The following is a 22,575-nucleotide window of genomic DNA, read 5'->3' on the forward strand; positions in this document are numbered from 1 at the left end:
ATGTTGTCATGCTAAACTGCATAGTTTAAATATGGTAAATTTTGAAGTAGATGGCCCTTTCGTAATGTTAACAAAGAATCCATTGTTAAGAAGAGTTGGGGATGGTTAGTAATGACTGAGGGAGAAAAGTCATTAAGATAATGTGATTCTCATGGAAAAATTAATTGAATTTCATCTATTATTTCCCAGCTATGGAAATAATAGCATATTTAAAATTAAATTACACGAGACATAACCTATCTATGTGGGTTTGTGTAAGTAAATATCAATACCTTTTCGGTTTCAGAAAATAAAATTGGAGTGAAAAATGGAACACAGACATAACAGAGACATGTCTGTATTAGTTTTTCAGTATTGAATTACAGATGTGGAGGGAAGTAGATTCAGATTATTATTTCTTTTCTTTCTGTCCCCCTTTCTTTTCAATATTTTCATTGAACTTTCTTTGAGAGTTTAGTAGAAAATAACATCTCAAAAAGAAACTGATTTTTTAGAACCATATACAGAGTGCTATAACTGTGTTCCTCCTTTAGTCATTAGCAGGGTCAAGTAAACAGGTCAGTCTCTGAGAAAATTATACAGCAGAGCCTTGTTTGTATATGGAGAAATTACTGGGAGTCTGCCTACAAATTCAACTCATTTGTTTTATTGGCAGATCAAAACCACTGTCGGGTTGTGGATTGTATTTGTTAGGGGTTTTTTTTGTCCATACGCATGGCAAGAAGAGTTATGGCATTTCTGTTGTGAATTTGCTTTTAAACCTTTGCAGCCTTACAGATTTTTACTGCTGGAATTTGTTTACAAGAATACATAGTCGAAGAAGTAAGATCGTAATTAAAATTGGAATAACTTTCTTTAAAGGAAGTAAATTTACATTACGTTTGAGTTAATGAAAATATTAGAGAAGTAAACATAAAAAGAATTCAGTATTAAGCTTTTTTTTTTTTTTTTTTTAATCTGTTTGCTAGATTACAAGTATGTTCAAGCTGTAAGGGCTTTGCAAAGTAGTTAAAGTGCAAAATGGCATTCCTATGGTACTGTTTGATTTCTCTTCTGGCTTGGACTATGAACAGATGTGAGTCACGTTTGATCCACTGATAACAAAAGGATTATTTGGCTGGATTTCAGAATTCACCCATAAAGCAGCTATAAGTCTTATTCCATGTTTATAATGGACCCATTGCAGAAATGATACTGTTTGGAGTAAATGAGGGTGGTATTTAGGTCAGATATTCTTCATGTTTATCTAAATTTATAAATCTGCCAATGCAGTGTGTCAGAGGTGAAAGGACAATCCAGCGTGTCTGTTCACTAAATGTGACATTCTGGTATATGATAGAAGACATCATCTCTAGCAAAAAAAAACAGTTCTAATATTTTCTCCATTTTCTCTTATTCAAACAAATGTTCAACTCATATATGAAAGACTGAGAAAGATCTAGTTTTCCCAAAAGTTTCTGAGCTTTACCTGCCATATTATTCGTCTTAAAGCAATTTACTTCAAATTTCACTTATTTTATTTTAAAAATAACTCTAGCACATTAGTCTCACTCTTGTTTTCAAACTATGATTCTTGAACCACCAATATCCCCCTTTGTTCCTGTTGGAGACAGTCTAGCAAAGTACACCTCCTTCCAATAGCACTGCGGGTCTTGTCTCAAGAAATCCTTTAGAGAAGGAAGTTCTTCGTAAGAAATGATTTCGCTGTTGTGCCAATGAGAAGAGAAGCCAACAAACTCATTGAATGCAATATCCAGAGTTTGCTCCTGTAAAGCCCTGGCTGATCATGCTCATCCTCTAAAGTCTAGAATGGTGAGTTTGCAATGGAACGAAGTCTTCTTTGGGACAGTGAGAGAGTTTTGTAAGATGTTTTGTTTTGTTTCACATTAGGATTCTGGAGAGGGCAGTTGAGTAGTGGAATATATGATCTGGCTTGAACAGTGCTCAGCTGAAGCTCCTTGATCACTTGATGGCATAACAGTGCCCCTGCAGATGGAGAACTGGGACAACTGTGGAATCTGGAGGTTGTCTTCCCTCTGCCTTCTCAGTAGAGAAAGAAAAAGTGGGAAAACATCTGTGAAGTGGGAAGAGAAAAAGTCAAGCCGACAATCAAAACTAGAATCTCTAGTTTGAATTCAGGTGGCTGCCTTTTAAATTACCTCTAAGAGTTTGGCGGCTGATTGCTGCTATTCATGAAAAGTGGCTTTGTTTTTAGTTCTGAAAGATCCCAGAGCAACTGCTCTGCCCTGAGTTTTCTTCAGTGAATTGCAAAAATATTCTCTCTTTTGATATTCTGTCTTGACCCTCTCCTCCTACTCACCTCTTTCAACATATCTTTAGCTGCTTTCAAAGGAGTAGTGTGGAAGTCGTTTTCTCTCCACATTTCATAAGGCACAGTAGTACTGCAAAGTGTCTTCCTTGGAGTTAAACTAAAAAGAGGATTCAGATTAGATGACAGGAGGAAATTCTTTACTCAGAAGGCAACGAGGTGTTGGCACAGGCTGCCCAGAGAAGCTGTGGATGCCCCATCCATGGAGACATTCAGGGCCAAGTTGGATGGGGACCTGGGCAGTCTGAGCTGCTCAGTAGCAGCCCTATCCACAGCAGAGGGTTGAGACTGCGCGGTCTTTAATGTCCCTTTCAACCCAAGCCATTCTGTGATTCTGTGATTCTGGGAGAAGTTTGCTGATGGAGGAAAGTGATTTGGCTGAAGGCTAGATAATGAGCCAGAAGAAGACAAGGAGCAACTGTAAAGCATAGACGAAATTTTATCTGACTCTATTTCAACCCGTTGTGTGTGCTTATGGTACAATGGTTCTGTTAAACCACCACACAGCAATCAGCTTCAGTTATTTCCCTGGCAGATGACTGTCAAGCTGAGCCTCTTTGAAATGCAGACTGTGCTGCCATGATCTGTGACAGTGCTGTCCCCAGTGAGCAGTGGACACAGAGTGGACCTGTCTCAGCAGCTGAAAGAGAAATGGAACTGGGCAGAGGCATTTGTCCTCTCTATTACCTTTGTAGTCTCCTGCCTACCAGCTGGCCTTCTCAGCCCAGTGCCCTTTTCAGCTGCTCCTTACCTCAGTTTTCAATATTAGCTTTGACATGGCCCCTGGTTAGGCAATACAGCACTGGTATGACTTATAAAGCTTGACATTTTACAAGACTATCCCATTTTTATAGCATTTCCGTGCTTGAGAAGGTGAAGATCCTTATGCTGGGCTGCAGCAGTTGAGATGGCAATAACTCCTTTTTTAAATGTTATTCTTTTGTTCATTTGTGTCTGAAATTACCAAAATCCATCGACCCTCAAGTCAGTTATAGTGATGCTTATCTATTCATTGACAAAGGAAGAGCTTTATTACAGATAGGATCCAGATTACTTGGAGTAGTACGAGGTTACATTGTTTTCTCTTTCCTGATTTTTAAGAGACTGTTCAATTTACTGTTATTTGTCGATCTTGACCGAAGTTTTAATATCAGATCAATAGAAATGGGCTATTAAATTGATAGTGTAAGTTATAAATCCTGTTTTAACAAAATGGTACTCTGTCCTGGGAAAATGCCATTTAATGGCATTCTTATTTTGGTAGCTGAATCCTAGCTAACTTAATCCCAAATATATTTTACATCAGATATACTTTGCAGAGCTTAGTGACAGTAACATTAATCATTCACCTAGTGATGACACTATGTGATGATTTGAGCAGTACATCCTTTGATTCTGTATAGCAATATTAGTCTCCAGTTGGTCACATCATTTGCCTTGAAGGATCATTTCAGATAACAAAAAACAGATTTGTTATGCAATAACTGGTTGCTCGCACATACAAGCACTGTTTTGCTTCCTAGCAGAAAGTTATTTTTTCTAGGACACCAGCGGCGTCTCCTATCACAAGAAGATGTTGTTGATGATGTCTGCAGAAAGCCCCATATTTCTAGTCACATACTGTGAATAATCAAAATCTGAGAAACTACTTTATTCTGAGCTAGGGAAAGCTATAGTGGGAAATATAAATGCAATGTTTGGCTTATTCTTTGGGTTCATGTGTTCCGGATATCTTAAGATCTCTTCTTTCATCTGCACGTTCATTTGCATCCTGACACTGCATTGCCTGGGAGCTGTCAGGTCAGCTTGATGCCTAAAATACCAATAATACAACTGAAATTGCCAATATTTTGTTAAACACCTGTGTGTTTATGACTCTGTGTTTTCTGTTTGTATACTACTATTTTACTAACACAAAGATACCTGCTAAATTATAAGCTAAGCACTAAGGCATGTACTGGGAAGACACATTTTCCATAGTTATTCATCATTATACACTTTGCATGTTCTTTTAAAGCCTCCTATATTACCAATATATTTTCTAAGTGACAATAATGTTGCTTTAGTAATAAGATTACAGCTGTCCAGAGGTTATCCAGAAGCTGTCCACCCATCAGCTATAACTTATTACTGAGTCAGTTAATGGCTTAGCTCTGATTTGGAGTAGCTCCCATAAGCTGGAGTATCTGGAATACCATTAAGTAATTTGAACTTGAAAATTAAAGAGAGTTTGCAGCTGTATGATGGGAGAGATCAGGCAGGCTGTTATTATAAGAATGCTGTTCTGCCCATATTGCTATAGGAAGTGCTTCTGGCTCCTCTATAGTTGTATGTGTTATGAAATGCCCTTAGAAACAGTCAGTTCTCCTCAGTGTCAGCCCTGCTCTACTTAAGGGTTACAATCAATGAGAATATGTTAGCCAGAATCCAGTTTGTATACATTACTCTAGAAAATGGAAGGCCTAGACTTTTTCGGTGCAAATTGAGTTAAAGCAGATGGAAGCTTAAGGATCTTTCAACCAGGAAATGAAATATTAAAGATAGGTAACTTCATATTGTTCTTGTATGATTTCATTGATTTTTCCTGATTCAGTATAAAGCTGAATTCTAAGAGTATCTGTTGTTTGCTGCATTAGCACTCTGATTTAGCCAAGAGAACAGCGAGGATGTGATATGTTTCTGTGTCTGCATAAAGTCCAGATTTCATTTGGTACTTCTTTATTTGTTTTCTTTGCTAGAACCTGGGCATTCATGTTTATGACCATTTTGTTTTTCAGCGCCTCCCAGATGGCTCTGCCCCAAGTGCACATGCTGAGTTTTATCTTCTGCCGGATCCTGATGAGGTCAATCAGAGGAAAACAAGAACAGTTCCCAAAACCACCAACCCTACTTACAATGAAATTGTGAGTACTTTTCACTTTCTTCCATCATTTCTTATGCATTTTATTTTTGTTATCTTCTCTTGAAATAATACAACAATGCGGCTCTAAGAGCTGTCACAAGTGTGATCAAACAGAAGGAATCTATCGTAAGCTAAACCATAAACATCCTTTTCTATTGCTTCTTTCTCAGCAGTGAAACAGTCTCTTTATGTGTTTCTCCTTGGGAAAGTGGTTGGATTATTCACTTTGTTTGGTCTTGTACGGTAATCACTGTTACATGATAGCCAGATGAGCCCCAGTATCACTGCACTAAAACCTAGGCTGTTTTTAATTCCAATTTATGTAATAGCACAAAAAGCACTAATTGAACGGGTGCTGTTACTAAAAAGCACATTTGAAAATGGACAACCAAATTTGTTGTCACTGTCCTAAATGATAACACAATAATAAATAGCCCAGTTCTTTTTATGTCGAGATGCCAGCGGTTCACAGCCATATATACAATTATTTCACTTACCACTGAAGTGCTCATGCCTCTGGGTTGAAAAGAATCATTTGGACGGAGAAATGTTTACTACAAAATGGAAAGCAGCATAAACTCTGTTCTTTTGTAGGAGGAGATGAGATTCAAACAGTAGGTAGGATTGAAGATAAGTATTACATAAAGCAAATCTCCTAAGGATCTCAAGCCAGTTTACAAACATACTTTGAGCAAGCTTTGTGGAAAGTATTGCTACTATATCCTGTTTCACAGATAAAATACAATTAAAATTAAGTTAGTTAGCTGAGACTGATTCCTTATCTTCCAGTTACCCCCTCCTGGGATTTCTTTATTTTTTTTTTCCCTCCCCCTTTTTGTTGATTACAAACCTACCTACTTACATTGATGGCTTCCAACACTGCTGTAAGGAGGCTCCTCCACTGCTATTGCTGCTCCCTATATTATTGCATGGGAATAAAAAGGAATTAGGTTTTATTTTTCCACTATTTTTTTTCCTTTTTTTTCAATCAAGGAGTGGAATGAGACTAATTGGCCTAGCAAAAGTTATTTCTTTATATTTGAAGGTTATTTAAAGAGAAGAAATAAATTTTTTTCTATATTAACATTCTTTTAAAATTTTCTAAAATGTGGTACGGTCGAGAACCATTTAGTAACACTGGTACACAGTTTTGTTTCTAATCATAGTTAGACCAATTTTGAATGCCATAATATCCAAAATTCTAGGTGCAGTCAGACAGTAGTCTGACTTACTGGGAGGGGATTTAATTGTGGTTAAGGATCATCCTTCTGCTGTTAAGAGAAAATTCATGCACACTTAAATATCCTTTACACAAAACTTACAGCCGTCTTCACAGATGCTCAGTCTTTTTCACCAGGAGCTGCTAATCACAGTGGGGACATATGGCTCTGCTGAACTTGGGCATTTCGAACCCGAAGCTTGTACTGTTAGCAGCTCTGCTCCTCCATATGCGATATCATTCTGTATGCATTTTCTGTCCAAGGCTGGTAGACTGAGGCAGAGGAAGCCCCAGGGAAGGAAAACAGCTAAAAATATAAGTCAGCTGTCTTTTAAGTTAGTTACTGTCCAAAATGCTGTGTACAGAAATGTGCTAGCCTTTTTTATGAGTTCATAAGTTTTTATTAAAGCCAAATGGCTGGAAGGAAGCTGTAGATTAATTTCTCTCCATGTTCAAGACTGAGAAAATTCTGAAATGTGCTTCTCTTGGGTATTTTTGCTTTTAGTTTTGTACTTTTATTGCTTATGACTGCCTACAGCAAATTATCAACCTTGCAAAAGTGCATTTTATTTTTGATTTCTACTCATATTTGTGAGATTACAGATGCGGAGGTCCAGGAGGACCAGCAATAGAATGAACCATGCTGAATGCTTACGAGTTGCTTTAAACAAGCACTCCTTTTCTCTTGTTCCTGTATTTGGATTTCAGTTTGTTGCACTCATACTGGTGTAACATTGAATTAAAAAATGATTATCTCAGAAAAATGGGATGCTAGGTAAGGAGAAACAGAGTAATATGCCAGCTGTTAGGCCACTGGCAATGAATAGGAATCACCTGGGAGATTTCAGATTAGTTTAGTGGAAACAAAGAAAAGTTAGAAAACTGAAAATAAGTCTGAATTATTTAAGTTTAAATTCTCACTGAGAAAAGGATCAATGTGCAGAACCAATGGCAGTGGGGTTTTTCTTGTGTGTCATGTTTGTTATGAGACACACTGCAAGTCCTCACACTCGCTGTCCTCTGTCTCTGAAGCACATGGAGCACAGGGAAGCCAGAACAAGAGGGAATTCCCTTCATCCTGCACATGTTGTGGAAGGGCAAACATGAACAAACACCTGGGCTACGGCAGCCCCTGAGTGCTATTGCAGCTGCCTTCAGAGCAGGGAGCTGCTGGCCTGCAGCAGGACTAACAGCCCAGGCATAACAGAGGAGGAGGGGACCTGTGCCCAGAGCCACAGCAGCTAACAGCACCACTGTGCTTCAATGTTGATTTGGACAGTTAAAGGCGAATCTAGAAAGTTTGTCATGGCTACCAAAGGGGAAGCAACTGTCCCTCATCTATGATTAAAATGCCATTAGACAATGTGCTTTTCTTTTTGGAACAAAAAACACTTGAATTCCAGTCCTAGCTGTCCCACTGATGTCAGACATCTGTGCATTACACACCTCCATTTGATCTAACTGGGAGGCAAATATTGTTACTAAACAATGATTTCTGGGTTTAACTGTCCTTATTGTGAAATTCTAACTGGGGGAGTATTTCTTTTGCCCACGTATAATTCATCTGTCTACAGGCTTTCTTCTGTCCCCAAACCCTGATGATAATGGGAATTCAGCTGTAGCATCATTTTAGAAACAAGTTTTGGGGTCAATTGAAAGCCACCAACATCACACTTTAAGGTCATTTTTATGTTGGTGAGAGATGCTATCAGAGGACAGGAAAGCTTGATTTTTGTATTCATATACATTTTGGTTAAGTAGGCACTCAGTAAACATAAACTGAAAGGCACTGGCACCACTGTCATGGCAGCTGTCCTAAACTATAATTTCCAAAGGTTTACAAATTGACACGTTAGGCTTACCAGATTGCAGCCTGGTAAGACCTTTCTAGTAAAAGCCAGTAAAAAAGAATGATGGGACAACTTTTCTATCACCAATCCTGTGGCTGTTCACTCTTGGCACATCAACCATCCCACTACACTAGGGAGCTTGTTCTAGAGCCCACCTCTCATGGACCAGAGTGCTCTGTAGATTGCCTGGGAGAACCAGAAATCTCACACCTCCTGGATCTGCCTGTGAAATTCACCCTTTGGCTGCCCCTTGCAAGAGGAACACTGCTCCGGCTTAGCCTTTATAGAGTCATCTCTGGCTGAAGTGTGTCACTGATTGCCACTGCTGCTCCTCACAGCGCGCAGTACAGAGAGCACTCTGCAGTCCAGCCCAGAGAGATGCAGGCTAGGCTGGGAGGATCAGTCTGACTTCCCTCTTCATACAGACTGCATCCAGATTGTGCAGTAAATCCAAGCAGGCTGCATGGCAGGTTCCTGTGGGCAGTTTCACTTTCCCATCCTCGTGAAGTGACAGTATGTTACTGCATTTGCTTTTTAAGCTGCATGGTGAGATTAAAATTTTAAGCATTTTCCATTGCAACTGAAATAGCAAAAACATTGGAAACACTTCCATCCATACAAATTTTAGATTAAATGCACTTCTCTAACAAAGCTTTCCTTTGAGGCCTGGATCTAGCTGACAGCGTTCTTTCACATTCTATCAAGCTGTATGCAGTTCACTCAGCAGTTTTTGATTAATGCAGAGACTGAAACGTAGGAGTCTATTCGGAATGCAGTTCATTCTTGTTAGCCTATCACTCCAGATTTCTTTTTTTTTAGTTCAGAAACCACTGCATTATCATTTCATAATTAATCCATTTTCTCACAGCACCAAGGTAATTTCGAAGATATTTTTTTGAAACTATAGGCTTTAATAATTTTCTAAGGAGATGCTAAGCAAACTGTCATTTAATTTGAGAAGCATTAACAGCACTTCTCGACTAAGAGAAACATCCAGATTTAGTTGTTTCCACTTGCTAAATTGGGGGCCAATCTCAGGCATGTTCCACACCCACAGCATCTACTGAGTGGGCTGAGCTTTCTATCATGTTAACAACTTGATAAGTCCCTTAAAAAATGCAAATATTTTTTATAGTGGGCACATTTAGATACAGTTAACAACCAGGATCACATATACAGCTATTTTTATTGAAATAGTAAAATGTAAAATAGTATACAAGTTTCAAAGGAAAACTATTCTCTTTTTCATGATGTGGATTTCTGATCTAGAGCAGTTATGGAATTTTATGGAAGTCTTGGTTAGAAGAAAATTTGGGTTTGCTTTGGTGTGTTCCTTTCTAATTTTGGTGTGTAGCATGAGATTTAATCACATTACAGTACTAATAACAATATTCTGCAGTCCTGTGCATTGTGTGATATACTTTCATAAGACATATGGATAGAACATAAAGCTGCTTTGAGGCACTACTGAGCAACATGTAACAAATATAATAATATACCAAGTTACAAGAAAAAAGAAAAGACATAACAGGGTTGTTTGGTTTTTTGTTTTATTTTTTTAGAACAGAAACATCATTTTTCAAAGCATCTGATGTAGACAGATATTTAAAAGTTTATATATACACCTTTCCATAATTACCATTTTACACTTCTGTCCGTGATAAGTACTCTTCATCTTAATCTCTCCTCTGGAAAACCAACAGTTGTATTCTTCCTTGGAGAAATCTGTGGAGATCTGATATATCTCCTCATTGGAGTTCAAAACTCTGCCTTAGTTCCAATTTTCACATGGCAAATCATGCATTCATATTTTTTTATCAAGTATTGCAACACAGATTTCAAATTTATTTACAAAGCCTAAACTGGCAGAACGTCCTTTGGATAAACTACATCAATCAAATGTAGATCTGAGCTGAATCCACTAACTTGAATTTGGCTCATAATTAATATCTTAGAATTCTGGAGGACAGCTTACAGTAATTATTGTAAAGTTATTGTCATCATCCGGAAGGCTGTACTGAAGTGTTTTGCTTGTCAAATAAATTCACAGATTCTTATGCTTTCCTGTGCACTTTATGTTATTTCAGGTTGTGTACAACAAAGTTATGCAACTTGAAGGCCATATACTGAAGCTTGTTGTGAAAAGCAAAGGAACATTTGTGGGAGCTGTTAACATTCAACTGAGTAGAGTCCGGTTAAATGAAGAAAAATGGTATCCATTGGGAAACAGTGTAATTTAAATGTGGTCTAAGACAATTATTTATTATTTATCCGCTAATGTTTCTTTACTCCATTTTCCATGGTACATTTTGTCTCAGTTGCCCTTGAGAATATGCAGTCATCTGCTGATCTCAACATTTCTAATCATAAGGCTATTGTCTTAAAATTGCTACCATCTTCTTGCAACAGATTCCTGTTAGGGTAAGTTTAAGAAATTGCATTCTAACATGTAGGAGCATGCAGGTATTCTTATAATAGCAATCAAGACTTTCGTTCATGTGAAATAGTAGTGTAAAAACCCTGAATTTAGTACACATCAGTGTGTGGGTCAGAGCCTAATTCTTTGCCTGCTAATTCCACTGATGGTGTTGAAACAATGCTGATAATGGTGTAATTTATCATTGTCTACTACGACTCACTGCATATGATGGTTCAGCAGAGGGATCCATGGAAGGATTCCCTGGGTGCCAATACATTTCAGATGTCTAGCAGATTTCATGTTAAATCTTATGCAATCTGCACATTTGAAAACAAGCATACCAACAATGAATCAAGAGCTTAACAACTGCACAGAAGACATTTTGTGCAGTATAGGTTGGTGTTTATATAATGCGACTTTAAATCTAAGATACTCATTTGTGAATAAACTATTTCAACGTTTCTTTTATTCTGACATCCAAGAGGCAGATACAACTGGCCGATTGTGAGAAGAAAGGAGGAATGTGGAGCTAATCTTCACAAATAAATAAAACATATTGAGTATGAGCTTTCAGTGTTGTATTTATTTAAGATCATATTATAATGAATCTTTGTTCACTCGTCCTACCCCATTGCATTCCTATTCTGTATAAGGGAGTCAAGTCAATACACGCATTGACCCTAGGGCTATGTATATGTGTACCTAATGAATGTGAGTTCTACCTCTGAGTTCACTGAGGCTGATCATGGCCTCTGTTCTTCAAAGCATTTTTACCTAAAGCGAGGAACCACTTAAACACATCTTTGAACATTTAGCATGTGAGCAACTCTAATGAACTGTCCATTACTGCCAGTCTGTTACACACACACATGCAGAGCTGAGCATGTATATAAACGTTTCCAGAAGCAAGGGCACATTTTAAGGCACAGGAGACACGTTGATTTGTGATCTGATCTGCTGTAAAATTTTAAGGTACCATACTGAGTAGATCTGACATTTGTTCTACCAGGTAGAAAAGTGGTCAACAGAGGGATAATAACTCCAGAAGCTGAAGATAATTGCCTTCTTCTCCCAGAGGACACTCACATATCAGACTTCAGAAGGTAATGTTGTATAAAGCTCCTGAAGTGGGACTAGGAGTGCTGTTTAGGAATCTAAATAAGCTGGAGTTTTCCTCAGCGTCAAACCAATTGGCCATGTCACTTGATCAGTTTGTGTCTGAGAATAGATACACCAGATTGCCTTGTGAAATTAAATTCCTCCTCAGTAAAGGGAGGTAGGGGGAACTCTGCTTGAATATTGAGTATTATTATTATTAGAATTCTGAAGAAAGCTATAAAATATTTATCACAGGAAAAGATATTGGCTAGCATACAGATATGATCACTACAAAGTTCAGTAAGTCTAACATTTTAGATCATAGGATTTCCTGAGTAAAGAATCAAGTGACTTGTCACTCAAGAACAGAAAACACATTGTGTCCGGCTTACAATGTTATCAAATTACGTGACCTTACAGTTCAATATTGATTTTAGATTCTTAGTCTGCTCCCTTGGTTTCCTTCTTACAACTGTAATGCTTTTTCTAACAGTGTTATTTTCAGTGACATTTTCTAATCATTGATTATAGCATACTCTGATTTTCCATCTTAGAGCAACATTAAATAAAATAGTATTAAAATGGCTTTAAATAACAGAAGCATTAAAAATAGAATATTATTAGAACTGTCTGCAAACAGCATTAAAAATAGAATGTTATCAGAACTGTCTGCAAACGTCAGCAATTCTGTTGGTATTAAAGAAAGAAAATTGTCAATAAAACATCCTTAAAAAAAATGCACATTTGAGTAACAGATCTGCAATTAGTGTAGATAAAGTCCTTTGGAAGCTCAGCAATGCTTCAGTTTTGTAAGGAAGTTGGGAAAACTATGATTTATGGATGAGATTGGCACTGATAGCTCTAGTAGGCAAAAAAATGCCCTCAGAGAACTCAAATCATACAATCAACACTTACCTTCCCTAAACTTCTTCAAATCCATCTCAAAGCATTGTGCTTCCTATTTCCCAAATTCACAGTCAGTAAGAGGTATCCTGAGCTTCCTGCTGCTATGAGGAACATAGCCCTTTACAAATCAGTCTGTGAATTATTTGTCTTTCTTTAGCAGCAGGAGGTTCAGGATTAGGCTGAGAAAAGGTACCAATATTAGCATCTTAAGTTTTTATCATTTTAAGAGCTACTTTTTCTCAGAACTGTTTTTCTAGGTGGCAAGATTGCAGTAGACATTAAAGGGATATAGCTCAAGCAGAAACTGCCATTGCTATACGTTAAAAGAGACTTTAAACTGAATGTGTCATTTTTTTCTGTTCCCTTGAAAATATGATTGCTCTTTGTCAACACAAATAAAAATTTGCATGTTAACAAGTTTACAATTTTGTAGTATAAAATCATAAATATTAAATTTTTATCTTCAGTAATTAATCATAATTTTGCAATTAGCTGCAAAGGAAATTATTAATTGAATTCAACATAACGTCCAAAACAGTTCACTCTGTATGAATTACTGGTGGGGCTAGCTTCACTAGCCATTACTTATTCAGGATACCATTTACTCACACAAGAAGTCACATTAGCTTAAAAAAAATCAATGAGAACATGCCACTCTGGAAATCAGACTACTGGGTTGTTGCAAGCCAAGTGATGTTGTTTTATTGAGTGGGGTGTGAGTCACCAGAATGACAACTATTGCAGAGCATTATTAGTAGTACCAGACATACACAAACAGAGATGCAGGTTCAAGTTTGCCACCACGTTTGGAAAACAGGGGAACAGTGCAGTAACCTGTAAAAATAATGACACTTGATTACTGTATTAATCACAACTGAAAATACTACAGCGGTGTTTTATGATCTACTATGCAAATATTACATAGCAATGAACCTCAGAATAAGTCTTTAAAATAAAGTGAAATGATACAGAACCAAACCCCCATTTCTACTGATTTTCTCCTCTACATATACAACATTTTGAATCTGGCACTTCAGGACACAGAGTAAAAGATTAAGGATAAAATCTTTTAGGATCTTCTCAGTTTTTTAAGCTGAAGACTGGACAAAAAAAAGCAGCAATACTTTAAATATAAATAAAGCATGCATTCTAGTATTCAAGGAACTATGCTTCACGCATTCTTCTTATAGCAAATTAAACAACTTCTGAATCAGTAGTGGTAGTGCTTTATGGAGAAGAGTGGTGTTACAGCAATAATAGACTGCCAGCTAAGAAAAAAAAAAAAAAGAAAGAAAAAAGTGTGGCATAAACTCTTCTATCACGAAATCTTGAGTCAGTTAAGGATTGCCTTCTGTGTATGAGTGATTCCCAGTGTCAGAGGTAAGGCATCCCTCAGAAACTGTGTGTTCATCATTTAAAGAAGGTGTTGTTCTTAACTTGAAAATTATCTTACCTGCTCTGAAAACAAAAAACACCCTCCTCCAAACCCAAAGCCTACATTCATAAAAATGTAACATTATTATTTCATAAAAATGTCACATCAGTTAAAAATGTTCCAGGTTTTCTCTGTGTCTAAATAACTGCAGTTATTTAAATATCTGTTGTCACTAAAAGTTCAGTTGAGAACTGCAATTCTCAAAACTCTTCTTTACTTGTGTCTGGACATGGACACAATCTTCAGGATCTTCCTTTGGGTTTGGATTTTCTTGATTCTTATATCCAGTGTTAAAGTTCACTTTACACTTAAGGTTCAGCTTCTGAGCAACAGATATTAAAATTGAACCTTGTAAACATGCATTTGTGATCAATGTTTAGAGCACACCAGTATGTGGAAGACTTGATTTGTTTCCTATCTGGTGGCTGGCTTACTTCAATGATGAAGACTCATTTCCAAGGACTGTGTTCTTAGCCCATAGCTACAGAATATTCTCCCAAAAGTCCTGAGGGAAGTAAAATTCTGTTATTGAAATTACTCCAATTCGTATGAAATTATCAACTGTTAACTGATGCAGTGATAGCTAGCTAGGATGTGGGACAATTAAATTCCTGTCTTGTACTGGACTGAGTCAGAGGGGTTATAACCCAGGAGTCAATCCTCTAGCCTTTTACCTCTCAGCTAGAGGGAGATTCCCATCTTCAGTCCCTCTGAGTATAACTACTAACTCACTGCATGAAAAATTGCATACAGCTACAGGTTCTTTCCCAGTGCAACCTGTAGCTTTGTGGTGAAGCTGCCGCTGAGGAGTTACGCACTGATTCTACTAAAATAAAAAAATGAATTTATTTGATTTTAATATTAATGATTTAAAACAACATGTAAGCTTCAGCATCTTCTATTTAAGTTTATGTCAAATATAGGGTGCTTTTTTTTCATTTTTCTGAAATATTTATATAGTAGAAAGTGATCAGCATAAACACGTTGAAGAAGAGCAAATATTCTTTAGGGGAAATGTGTCTGTTCTTGTATAACTCCGAAGTCTCAACTAAGAATCACGAGCAGCTTTATGATTTCAGAACTTGGAAGGAAATAGCCATTAAAAACCTTGCTAAGCTTTATAAAAAAAAAAAAAAGGCACAGTGCCCACTGCCAGATCCAGTTTTTTGCCTTCATGTCTTCATTTACTAACAAAAGCTGATTCTGTTTGCTTTGTCAGAAATACATTTGGAAATCCAGTACAGTAAACAGTCATTTTACATAAGCTTGTCTTCTTGGCCTGCTGACTTCTGTGTCTGTTTTTTATGTGCAGCCTATCAATCACATAAGAATTCCAGGAACTAAACTGGTACATGAGAAGAAACACTATTAAGAAAAAATACTACATATATTTTACTTAATATATATTCTTCATTCTGCACTCTGAAAAGTTATGGGCAGATAACTTGAGGGGTTCATGACTTTTTTGCTTTGTTTTAATTTGGCTAGCTGAGATTTGGAGCTCGAGTAGAAAATGCACAGTTCTGACTAATTGCTCTTACTTTTTTTTCAATCAGAACAAGTTAAAATATTATCTGAAGAATTTCTGTTTTGAAGTGAATGTTTTAATTGGAATTATTAAAAGTCATTAATAGTTTTTTTTATTTCTACACTGTAGACTAATTCAGAGTCTACACAAAGCTAAAAATGTAAAGAGTTCAACTTTTAACCTACTGTTACTCAGTTCTCCTCTAAGAAATACACATAATGCTGTGCTACATCAATACTACAGTAATGATAAAAGCATGGATTGTTGGAGATAACTTTGGAGTGTTATTGGTGACTCACTTAAAAAGATGTTACCTTTACTCAGACTCAGCAGTGGTAAAGTGTATTGACCAAGGAAATCATTTGCAACCAGAGAGATCTCATCTTGTACACAGAAGCGTATCAGTGCTAGTTCTGGAACTTGGACGGTAAAAGAGAAAGTTTCATCCCATCTAGGACTCAATGCTAATGAAAAGAAAAAATATATAGTATCAAAATACCATTTATTACATTTAATATCTGAGTTGTGTCTGCTGTCAGTAGTCCTTACTGGTAAAATTCTTTTTCTCTAGATTTTTGTGCCAATTTAAATAAATGACAAGACTCCAACAGACTGCAGTGATATAGGTCGCATCTTTTGTATGGATTATGAAATAAAAACTGTGAGAAGGGAGTGCTCAAGATAAAGCGGACACCCTATGATTTGCCTACAGTATGCATACCACCCCCTTCTATGGATTTGTCATATATTGGGTACATTACAGTGTTAGTCAAGCACCTAAGAAAGTTGTTGTCTCTTCAAAAAGAGCAAAATGGGACAGTGATATCCAGGTTTGGATTTTCTGCTCAACTTAAACTTCCCAACATTCATTCCAATTTCATGCTTTTCCCCAGGTTTCTCTTTTTACAGTTTTGGAAATGAGGCAGGAGCTGCATAAATTTTGGTGGAAAAGTGATCACATGACTAAAAGCAAAATACAGAAGGGCATGTAGAACAGAAGAGATGGTATTTGTCCTGTATAATATTTATACAGAAAGAAAAGGAATGTAGAGGCTATCTACAAAAAAAAAGAAAGGAAAAATAGAAGAGAGTGGCAGAGAAGAGATCACAGAGAACCTTTAAGCTGAGGTGACAAGATGGATAGGATAAAAATAAGGGAGTGCTTGAAGACAAATACTGAGAGTACACACTCTCTCTCCAGCAATTAAGGGATATAGCCTGCTAGAAACCTCATATGAGTTAAATGATGAAGCTGAAGACATTTCTTCCCAAAAAGTTCCAAGAATTTACATCAGTATGCTGGTTTGTGTTCATATAGATTTCATTTTCTTCATAGCAACTCCTATGTTGGAATTGTGACTCAAACAGTGTTGATGACACACTGGTGTTTCTGTTGTTGCTGAGTGGTGCTTACATAGAATCAAGGATGTTTTTGTTTCTCACATTGCCCCACCATCAAGGAGATTGGGAGTGAAAAAGAAGTTGGGAGGGGACACAGCCAGGATACTGTGACCCTAAGTAACTAAAGGAATATCCCATAGCACATGATGTTGTACTGAAGTTGAATTAAGTAACCCCAAGGTGGCATAAAGAAGCAGGAAAGGGCAGGACATTCAGAGTTACGGCATTTGTCTTCTCAAATAACCATCACAAATGTTGAAACCCTGCTTTCCTGGAAATGGCTTGCTACTGGGAATGTCTGCTAATGGGAAGGACTGAATGAATTTCTTTATCAGTTTTGCTTGCATACACAGCCTTGCCTTACCTATCAAACTATTTCAACCCACAAATTTTACCTCTCCAATTCTTTCTCACATTCCACTGTGTGCAAAGAGAGGGGAAGGTGAGAAAGCAGCTGTGTGGTGCTTAGCTGCCTCCTGGGGCCAAACCACAACAGTGAGTAAACACCAAGCATATTCCATCTTCCCTCAAGAGAGTGCTACTATCAGAGTTTATTCTTCCTTAATCTGCAATTCAGCGAAAATGGCACATAGTTTAAACTTCTGCTAGAGATTTTTTACCAGAAGATCCTACTCTACACAGAAATAATTGCAGCCTCTGGAAGTACATAACAGCTTCTTGGGAAGGAAAGATGGCCATTCCATATAAAATATTATTGTCTTTTGTTCACGGTTAAGAGACCAAGACTGATGCTCACCATTGCTTTTTATGACACTAGATTTTCTTTTTGCTTGATCTTCTGGCACACCATAAATTTCTATCTGCACTAAAGGGTCAGCTTTGTTACTCTTCGACAGGTTACTGGGTGGTAACTGATGACCACTGATGAGCTGGAAAATTAAAGTTGTAATGAATTGAAATGACTGTAAGAACTGACTTTACATAATAGCTGTATAGTAGCCATCATAGCAAAAATGATTCCATAAGAAACTACACTTACCACCCATAAAGGAGCTGTTACCAAAATACCCATTAAACACAATGAAATAAGTTAAGAATATGGTGCTTCCCATTTAATTTAATTAATGGCTAATTTTATATGATTATGCTTTATATACTTTCAGATTTAAGCTTTTTTTATTTATACTTTTCATTAAAATGTTGGAGAAATCAATCTGATTACTGTTGCTTTATCTGAGATCAAGCCCATAATTTTCTGTCAAAGCTGTGCCTACTAGACCAGCACTAACACTTAGGGTGACACCAACACAGTGTTATAGGGTATGTAGAGTGTGTTCCTGTTCTTTCACAGGAACATATAAAAACTCACCCTTTAGCAGGCTCTCAGATGTTATTTTCCTTAATTTATTTAGCTACCTGGAAATTTTGCCTCAGACTGCCTGATAATCTGGCACCCAGCCTAAAAAAGCATTTATGAAAGTCACAACTTTTCCTATGTCTATTTGTATTTCAGGACATCACAGAGAGAATAACTATCTGTAGAGTGTCTGCTTTTTAGCAGTTAATGCTGGAGTGTATCAAGAAAGATACAAACCTGCAAAGCTAGGTGAGAGACATGACGCTTCTGGTCAGATCTCAGGAGAAAATGTCAAAACTCATGATACAGATTCTTACTCCCGCGTCACTCACCAAAAAGTCAAAAAGCACAAACCGTGCATTTTGCTTAGTTACTTTCTATAACACCTTGATCCAAAAAAAGTTTTAGCCTAAAACACTGATTGGCAGTTGCTTAGCAGACCCAGGTATTGGCAGTTTCCTTCCTAGAGAATTACCCTCAGTAAAAAGCTTTGTACGATTCAGGCATGGACAGACTGCCCATTTAGAACCAGGGGAAGGCCTCTGGCATGTCCTGAACGTCCTGACTAAAATCCAGCTGCACTGCTTCCCCCTCAACCTATGTCTCTGACAGGGAGGGGAAAAAAAGTTGCTGGTTAGAGCCTCCTATCACTCAAATCCTTAAACCTAATCCACCTGTGAGATCCAAGGTGAAACAGACATACAGAGGGAATGGAAAACAGCATGATAGGCTTAGAAATTTCTGTAGAAAACACCTTTGTATACTCGTATTTCATCTTCAACAGCTACATACAATCTTTCTCCTGATGGGATCTGTGGCACATCAGGTAAGAAAGGGTAAAGGGTACTGAATTAAATAAAATTAAGTTCTGTATGATTTTTCTCTTTACCTGCGTCTTCCAAATTTAATCAGCCTGACAAAGTTTTACCTCAGATTTATTATACCTCTGCCCAAAAACTGTTATTTCTCAATCAAGTAAATTTTTAGCAGAAACTGTTCTCCCTTTAACTGCCGCTCCAGATATTTTTTGTCTTCAACTACTATTTCCCATTTTTTGCTTCTCTGCAGGAGCTCTACAGCCCCACACACAGCTGGTGTAATGCTGTTGCTGCTGCTATCCAGTCTGTCATCCCAGTCTATGTCATCAGTCTAAAATCCTGCCTTTCTCTGTTCCAGCTTCTTCTTCTGCACTCAGACATTTCCTTTCCATTGTCTGTCTCCTGGATTACAGTCAGGAAGTTTTCCTCATCTTAATTAACTCCAGCTTTATATAATCAAGGACTAAAGTAACAGATGTATACGCATGGGTGCTTCAAATCATCCAGTCATGTCTGTTCGTAATTGGTATGCTCGCAGTTAGGATGCCAAAATGTTCTTGATTAGGTGCACACATTATGTAAGCATTTTATAATTGCTATTAGCTAATATTTTATCTCCACTATTTATTTTTCTGAAAGAAATATCAATTATACACTAATTTTATGCTAATTAAATAGTATTTATGCAAATAGTATATTGTACAATCAAAAATAGCACATTTTCATTGGGAAAAGGTAGTTTTCCAACTAGCAAATAATTATAAAACATCTACTTGACCTCAAAATAAGGAGTCTTATTTTTCATTACTTTTAAATGACATTTATTTAAAATATTTTTCAGAATTAAATCAGATTTGAATTTGGGAAAAGTAGAAATAATCCAAAGGCTTATTGATTCATCTTCCTTTTTACAGTTATTTATACCATTTTAAGATGATAAATAATATTTTATGTATGCATAGGAAGATAATGAAACTTATGCTAGGAAGCTTTATGCTTTATTTATCTTAAAACATTTGCATTTGTCAAGTATAATTACTTTAGTGTATGTGGCATTGCTAATTCTTAAAGAAAATAATACAAATAGTGTACATTTGATTTCTGAAAGTTTTCAGAGCTCAGTCTACATTCATAACTGGCATTCTTTGATCAACTACACTTGTGTACATTTAGATTTCTGTACAGAACACTGTGGAAATCACGTATTTTTATAAATTCATCAACTCTGAACATCTAGGTATTTTTAGTAAACATAAGTGAACTACAGATGGGAAACCATCCAAGCAGCAATAAAATCTGTATGAGAGTGATGTGTTGGTAGAAACAACAATAAACTTTCCAACAACCAGGAGTGAGAATGATATTAGAAAATAATAGATTACAAATTGGCCTGGAACGTACAACAGCAGTTTGTTTTTATGCTTTATCAGCAAATTACAATTAACTAAGCTTACCCTTATTGACAGAGATATTGGTTTACTATATCTTCCCACGTTGTGTGGGTTGAATGTCGAATTGCGATTTCTCAGGAATTCTGGTTTCAGAATGTATCCACAGCCACCATTGTCTAAGAATTTCCCATTTTGTAGTTCCATTGGTATTCCTGGCGTCTGGAAGTTTAAGGCCACTGTAAAAACAAATAAATATGAATTTTAAAGAATAACCATTGATATCAGTTTATAAAGCAACCCTTTGACAATTGCAGTCAAATCAAAAGCAAAAGAGATTTAAGACTGTATACCTTTTATTTTGTATGCAAGATACTGCTTCTTTTCTTAAGTATAGCAATATTCAATAGTGAATCATTAACATCCAGAAACAAAGCGCAATGCAATGTGTTGTGCATTTTCCCATTTCCTTCTACATTAAACCTTGAAGAATAAGACATTATTTCTTTTTTTTTCCTCTACAAGGACTAAATTCACAAGACAATGCCCAGCAATACTCAGTACTCTGAGCCTGATTGAGTTCTTCTACATAAGAAAAAACCATAGGATAATACTAACTTTAGTTGGGGAGCAGAATTCATCACCAAAGCATATCACCCAGAAGAATCATAGAATCATAGAAGATCCTGAGCTCTGTGGGACCCACAAAGACCATCGAGTCCAGCTCATGGCTCAACACAGAACCACACAAAATTCAACCCCTTTGTCTGAGAGCATTGTCCAAACACTTTGTTAACTCTGTCACAACTTGGGACCATGGCCATTGCTCTGGGGAGCCTGTTCCAGTGCCCTACCACCCAAGAAGATCAAGAAGCTTTATTTTAGTATTGGAATATTTGGTGCAAATATAAGTTATGAGATTATAGATTTAGAATCAATTTTTAAAATGTTCTTAAATCTTATGGAAGCAAACTCTTCCTTCAAGCATTGTTTTCCAGTGCTGATGATTTTTGTTACTGCACATTCGACAGATTTTCCTTTTCTTGGCAGCTCAAAACATTTTTGGTTTGCTGCAGCAACAATAATGAAATAGCACACTTCTCATCAACATGATATTATAATTCATGAGATAAAACCAACACTGAAATAGACTTGTTTAATGAAATTTTCCCCTATTCCATTACACTGGAGCTTCCTGTCACATTGAAAATAGAAGATGCACAAGTCAAATCAGTGAAGTGAGAACATGATATGTGTTAAATAGAAAATGATAAAAAGTCACTTACTTGATGGCTTGGCAGAAAAAAAAAAGTGAGATAGTATAAGTGATTCCTAATAATAATTCAGAAAATTGGCATTATTACATGTTCCTATGAGATAATATAAATCTTTTGAATGAATAAGTAACAAAATTCAGAAATTCTTATCTCCTGTGTAAGAAATTTGGCTCAAATTCACTGCAAAAATTATTTATTTCTCCACTGCTTTGATGAGCTTTTAAAAAACTTCTTCATTAAGCAACACAGACAGCTATAGATCTGGAGGATGAGGCAGCTGGTACTAAGGTTCTAATGTTTGCATTACAATTGGTTTTGATGTGGTTACTTCAGAAGAGCTCTAGCCTGGCCCCACAGAATCAATGTCAGTGAATAGCTGGAGTATATTAGGTGCTCCCAGAGTGCATCCTCACCTGAAAGGAATCCCATCTGTGCTAGGTAAGATTGTTCTGCAACAAATGCCAGTATGTAGTAAGTAAGAACACCTGGGAAATTTGCTTAAAAACATCACCACAAACAATAACAAAAAGAAAACACAACATGCACTCCTGTATTGATCTACATACTAACATAGGCCCTTGCATAGATTTGTGTCAATAAGCAAAGGAACTTAAAGCCCATTTTATCTCTGACAACAGAAACTAGACCTTAAAACGTTTTTATTGCTCATTGCGCTCCATAAACTTC

General features: G+C 36.8%; 2 protein-coding genes across 7 annotated transcripts in view; one reads left to right on the forward strand and one right to left on the reverse strand.

The window, feature by feature from the left end:
* PIK3C2G (phosphatidylinositol-4-phosphate 3-kinase catalytic subunit type 2 gamma) overlaps positions 1–13,482 on the forward strand; it is a 290,952-nt gene extending 277,470 nt beyond the window's left edge. For 5 of the 6 annotated variants that reach the window (XM_085230990.1, XM_085230979.1, XM_085230996.1 and 2 more), the window contains 2 exons: positions 5,107–5,232; positions 10,388–11,285. In XM_085230990.1, the coding sequence (XP_085087116.1) occupies positions 5,107–5,232; positions 10,388–10,540 (279 nt within the window). In that variant the 3' untranslated portion in view covers positions 10,541–11,285. Of the gene's footprint in view, positions 1–5,106; positions 5,233–10,387; positions 11,286–11,728 lie in introns of those variants that run through there. The other variant, XM_085231006.1, reaches the window with a different exon arrangement.
* The window catches only part of PLCZ1 (phospholipase C zeta 1), a 48,495-nt gene continuing 39,333 nt past the window's right edge, over positions 13,414–22,575 (reverse strand). The window contains exons 10-13 of the mRNA XM_019611522.2: positions 20,678–20,850; positions 17,845–17,977; positions 16,001–16,150; positions 13,414–13,557 (exon numbers count right to left, since the gene is read on the reverse strand). Coding sequence (XP_019467067.2) covers positions 13,475–13,557; positions 16,001–16,150; positions 17,845–17,977; positions 20,678–20,850 — 539 coding nt within the window. The 3' untranslated portion in view covers positions 13,414–13,474. The remainder of the gene's footprint in view (positions 13,558–16,000; positions 16,151–17,844; positions 17,978–20,677; positions 20,851–22,575) is intronic.

This window comes from Meleagris gallopavo, chromosome 1, assembly GCF_905368555.1.
Source record: "Meleagris gallopavo chromosome 1, MGAL_WU_HG_1.1, whole genome shotgun sequence".
In the NCBI taxonomy this organism is placed as follows: domain Eukaryota; kingdom Metazoa; phylum Chordata; class Aves; order Galliformes; family Phasianidae; genus Meleagris; species Meleagris gallopavo.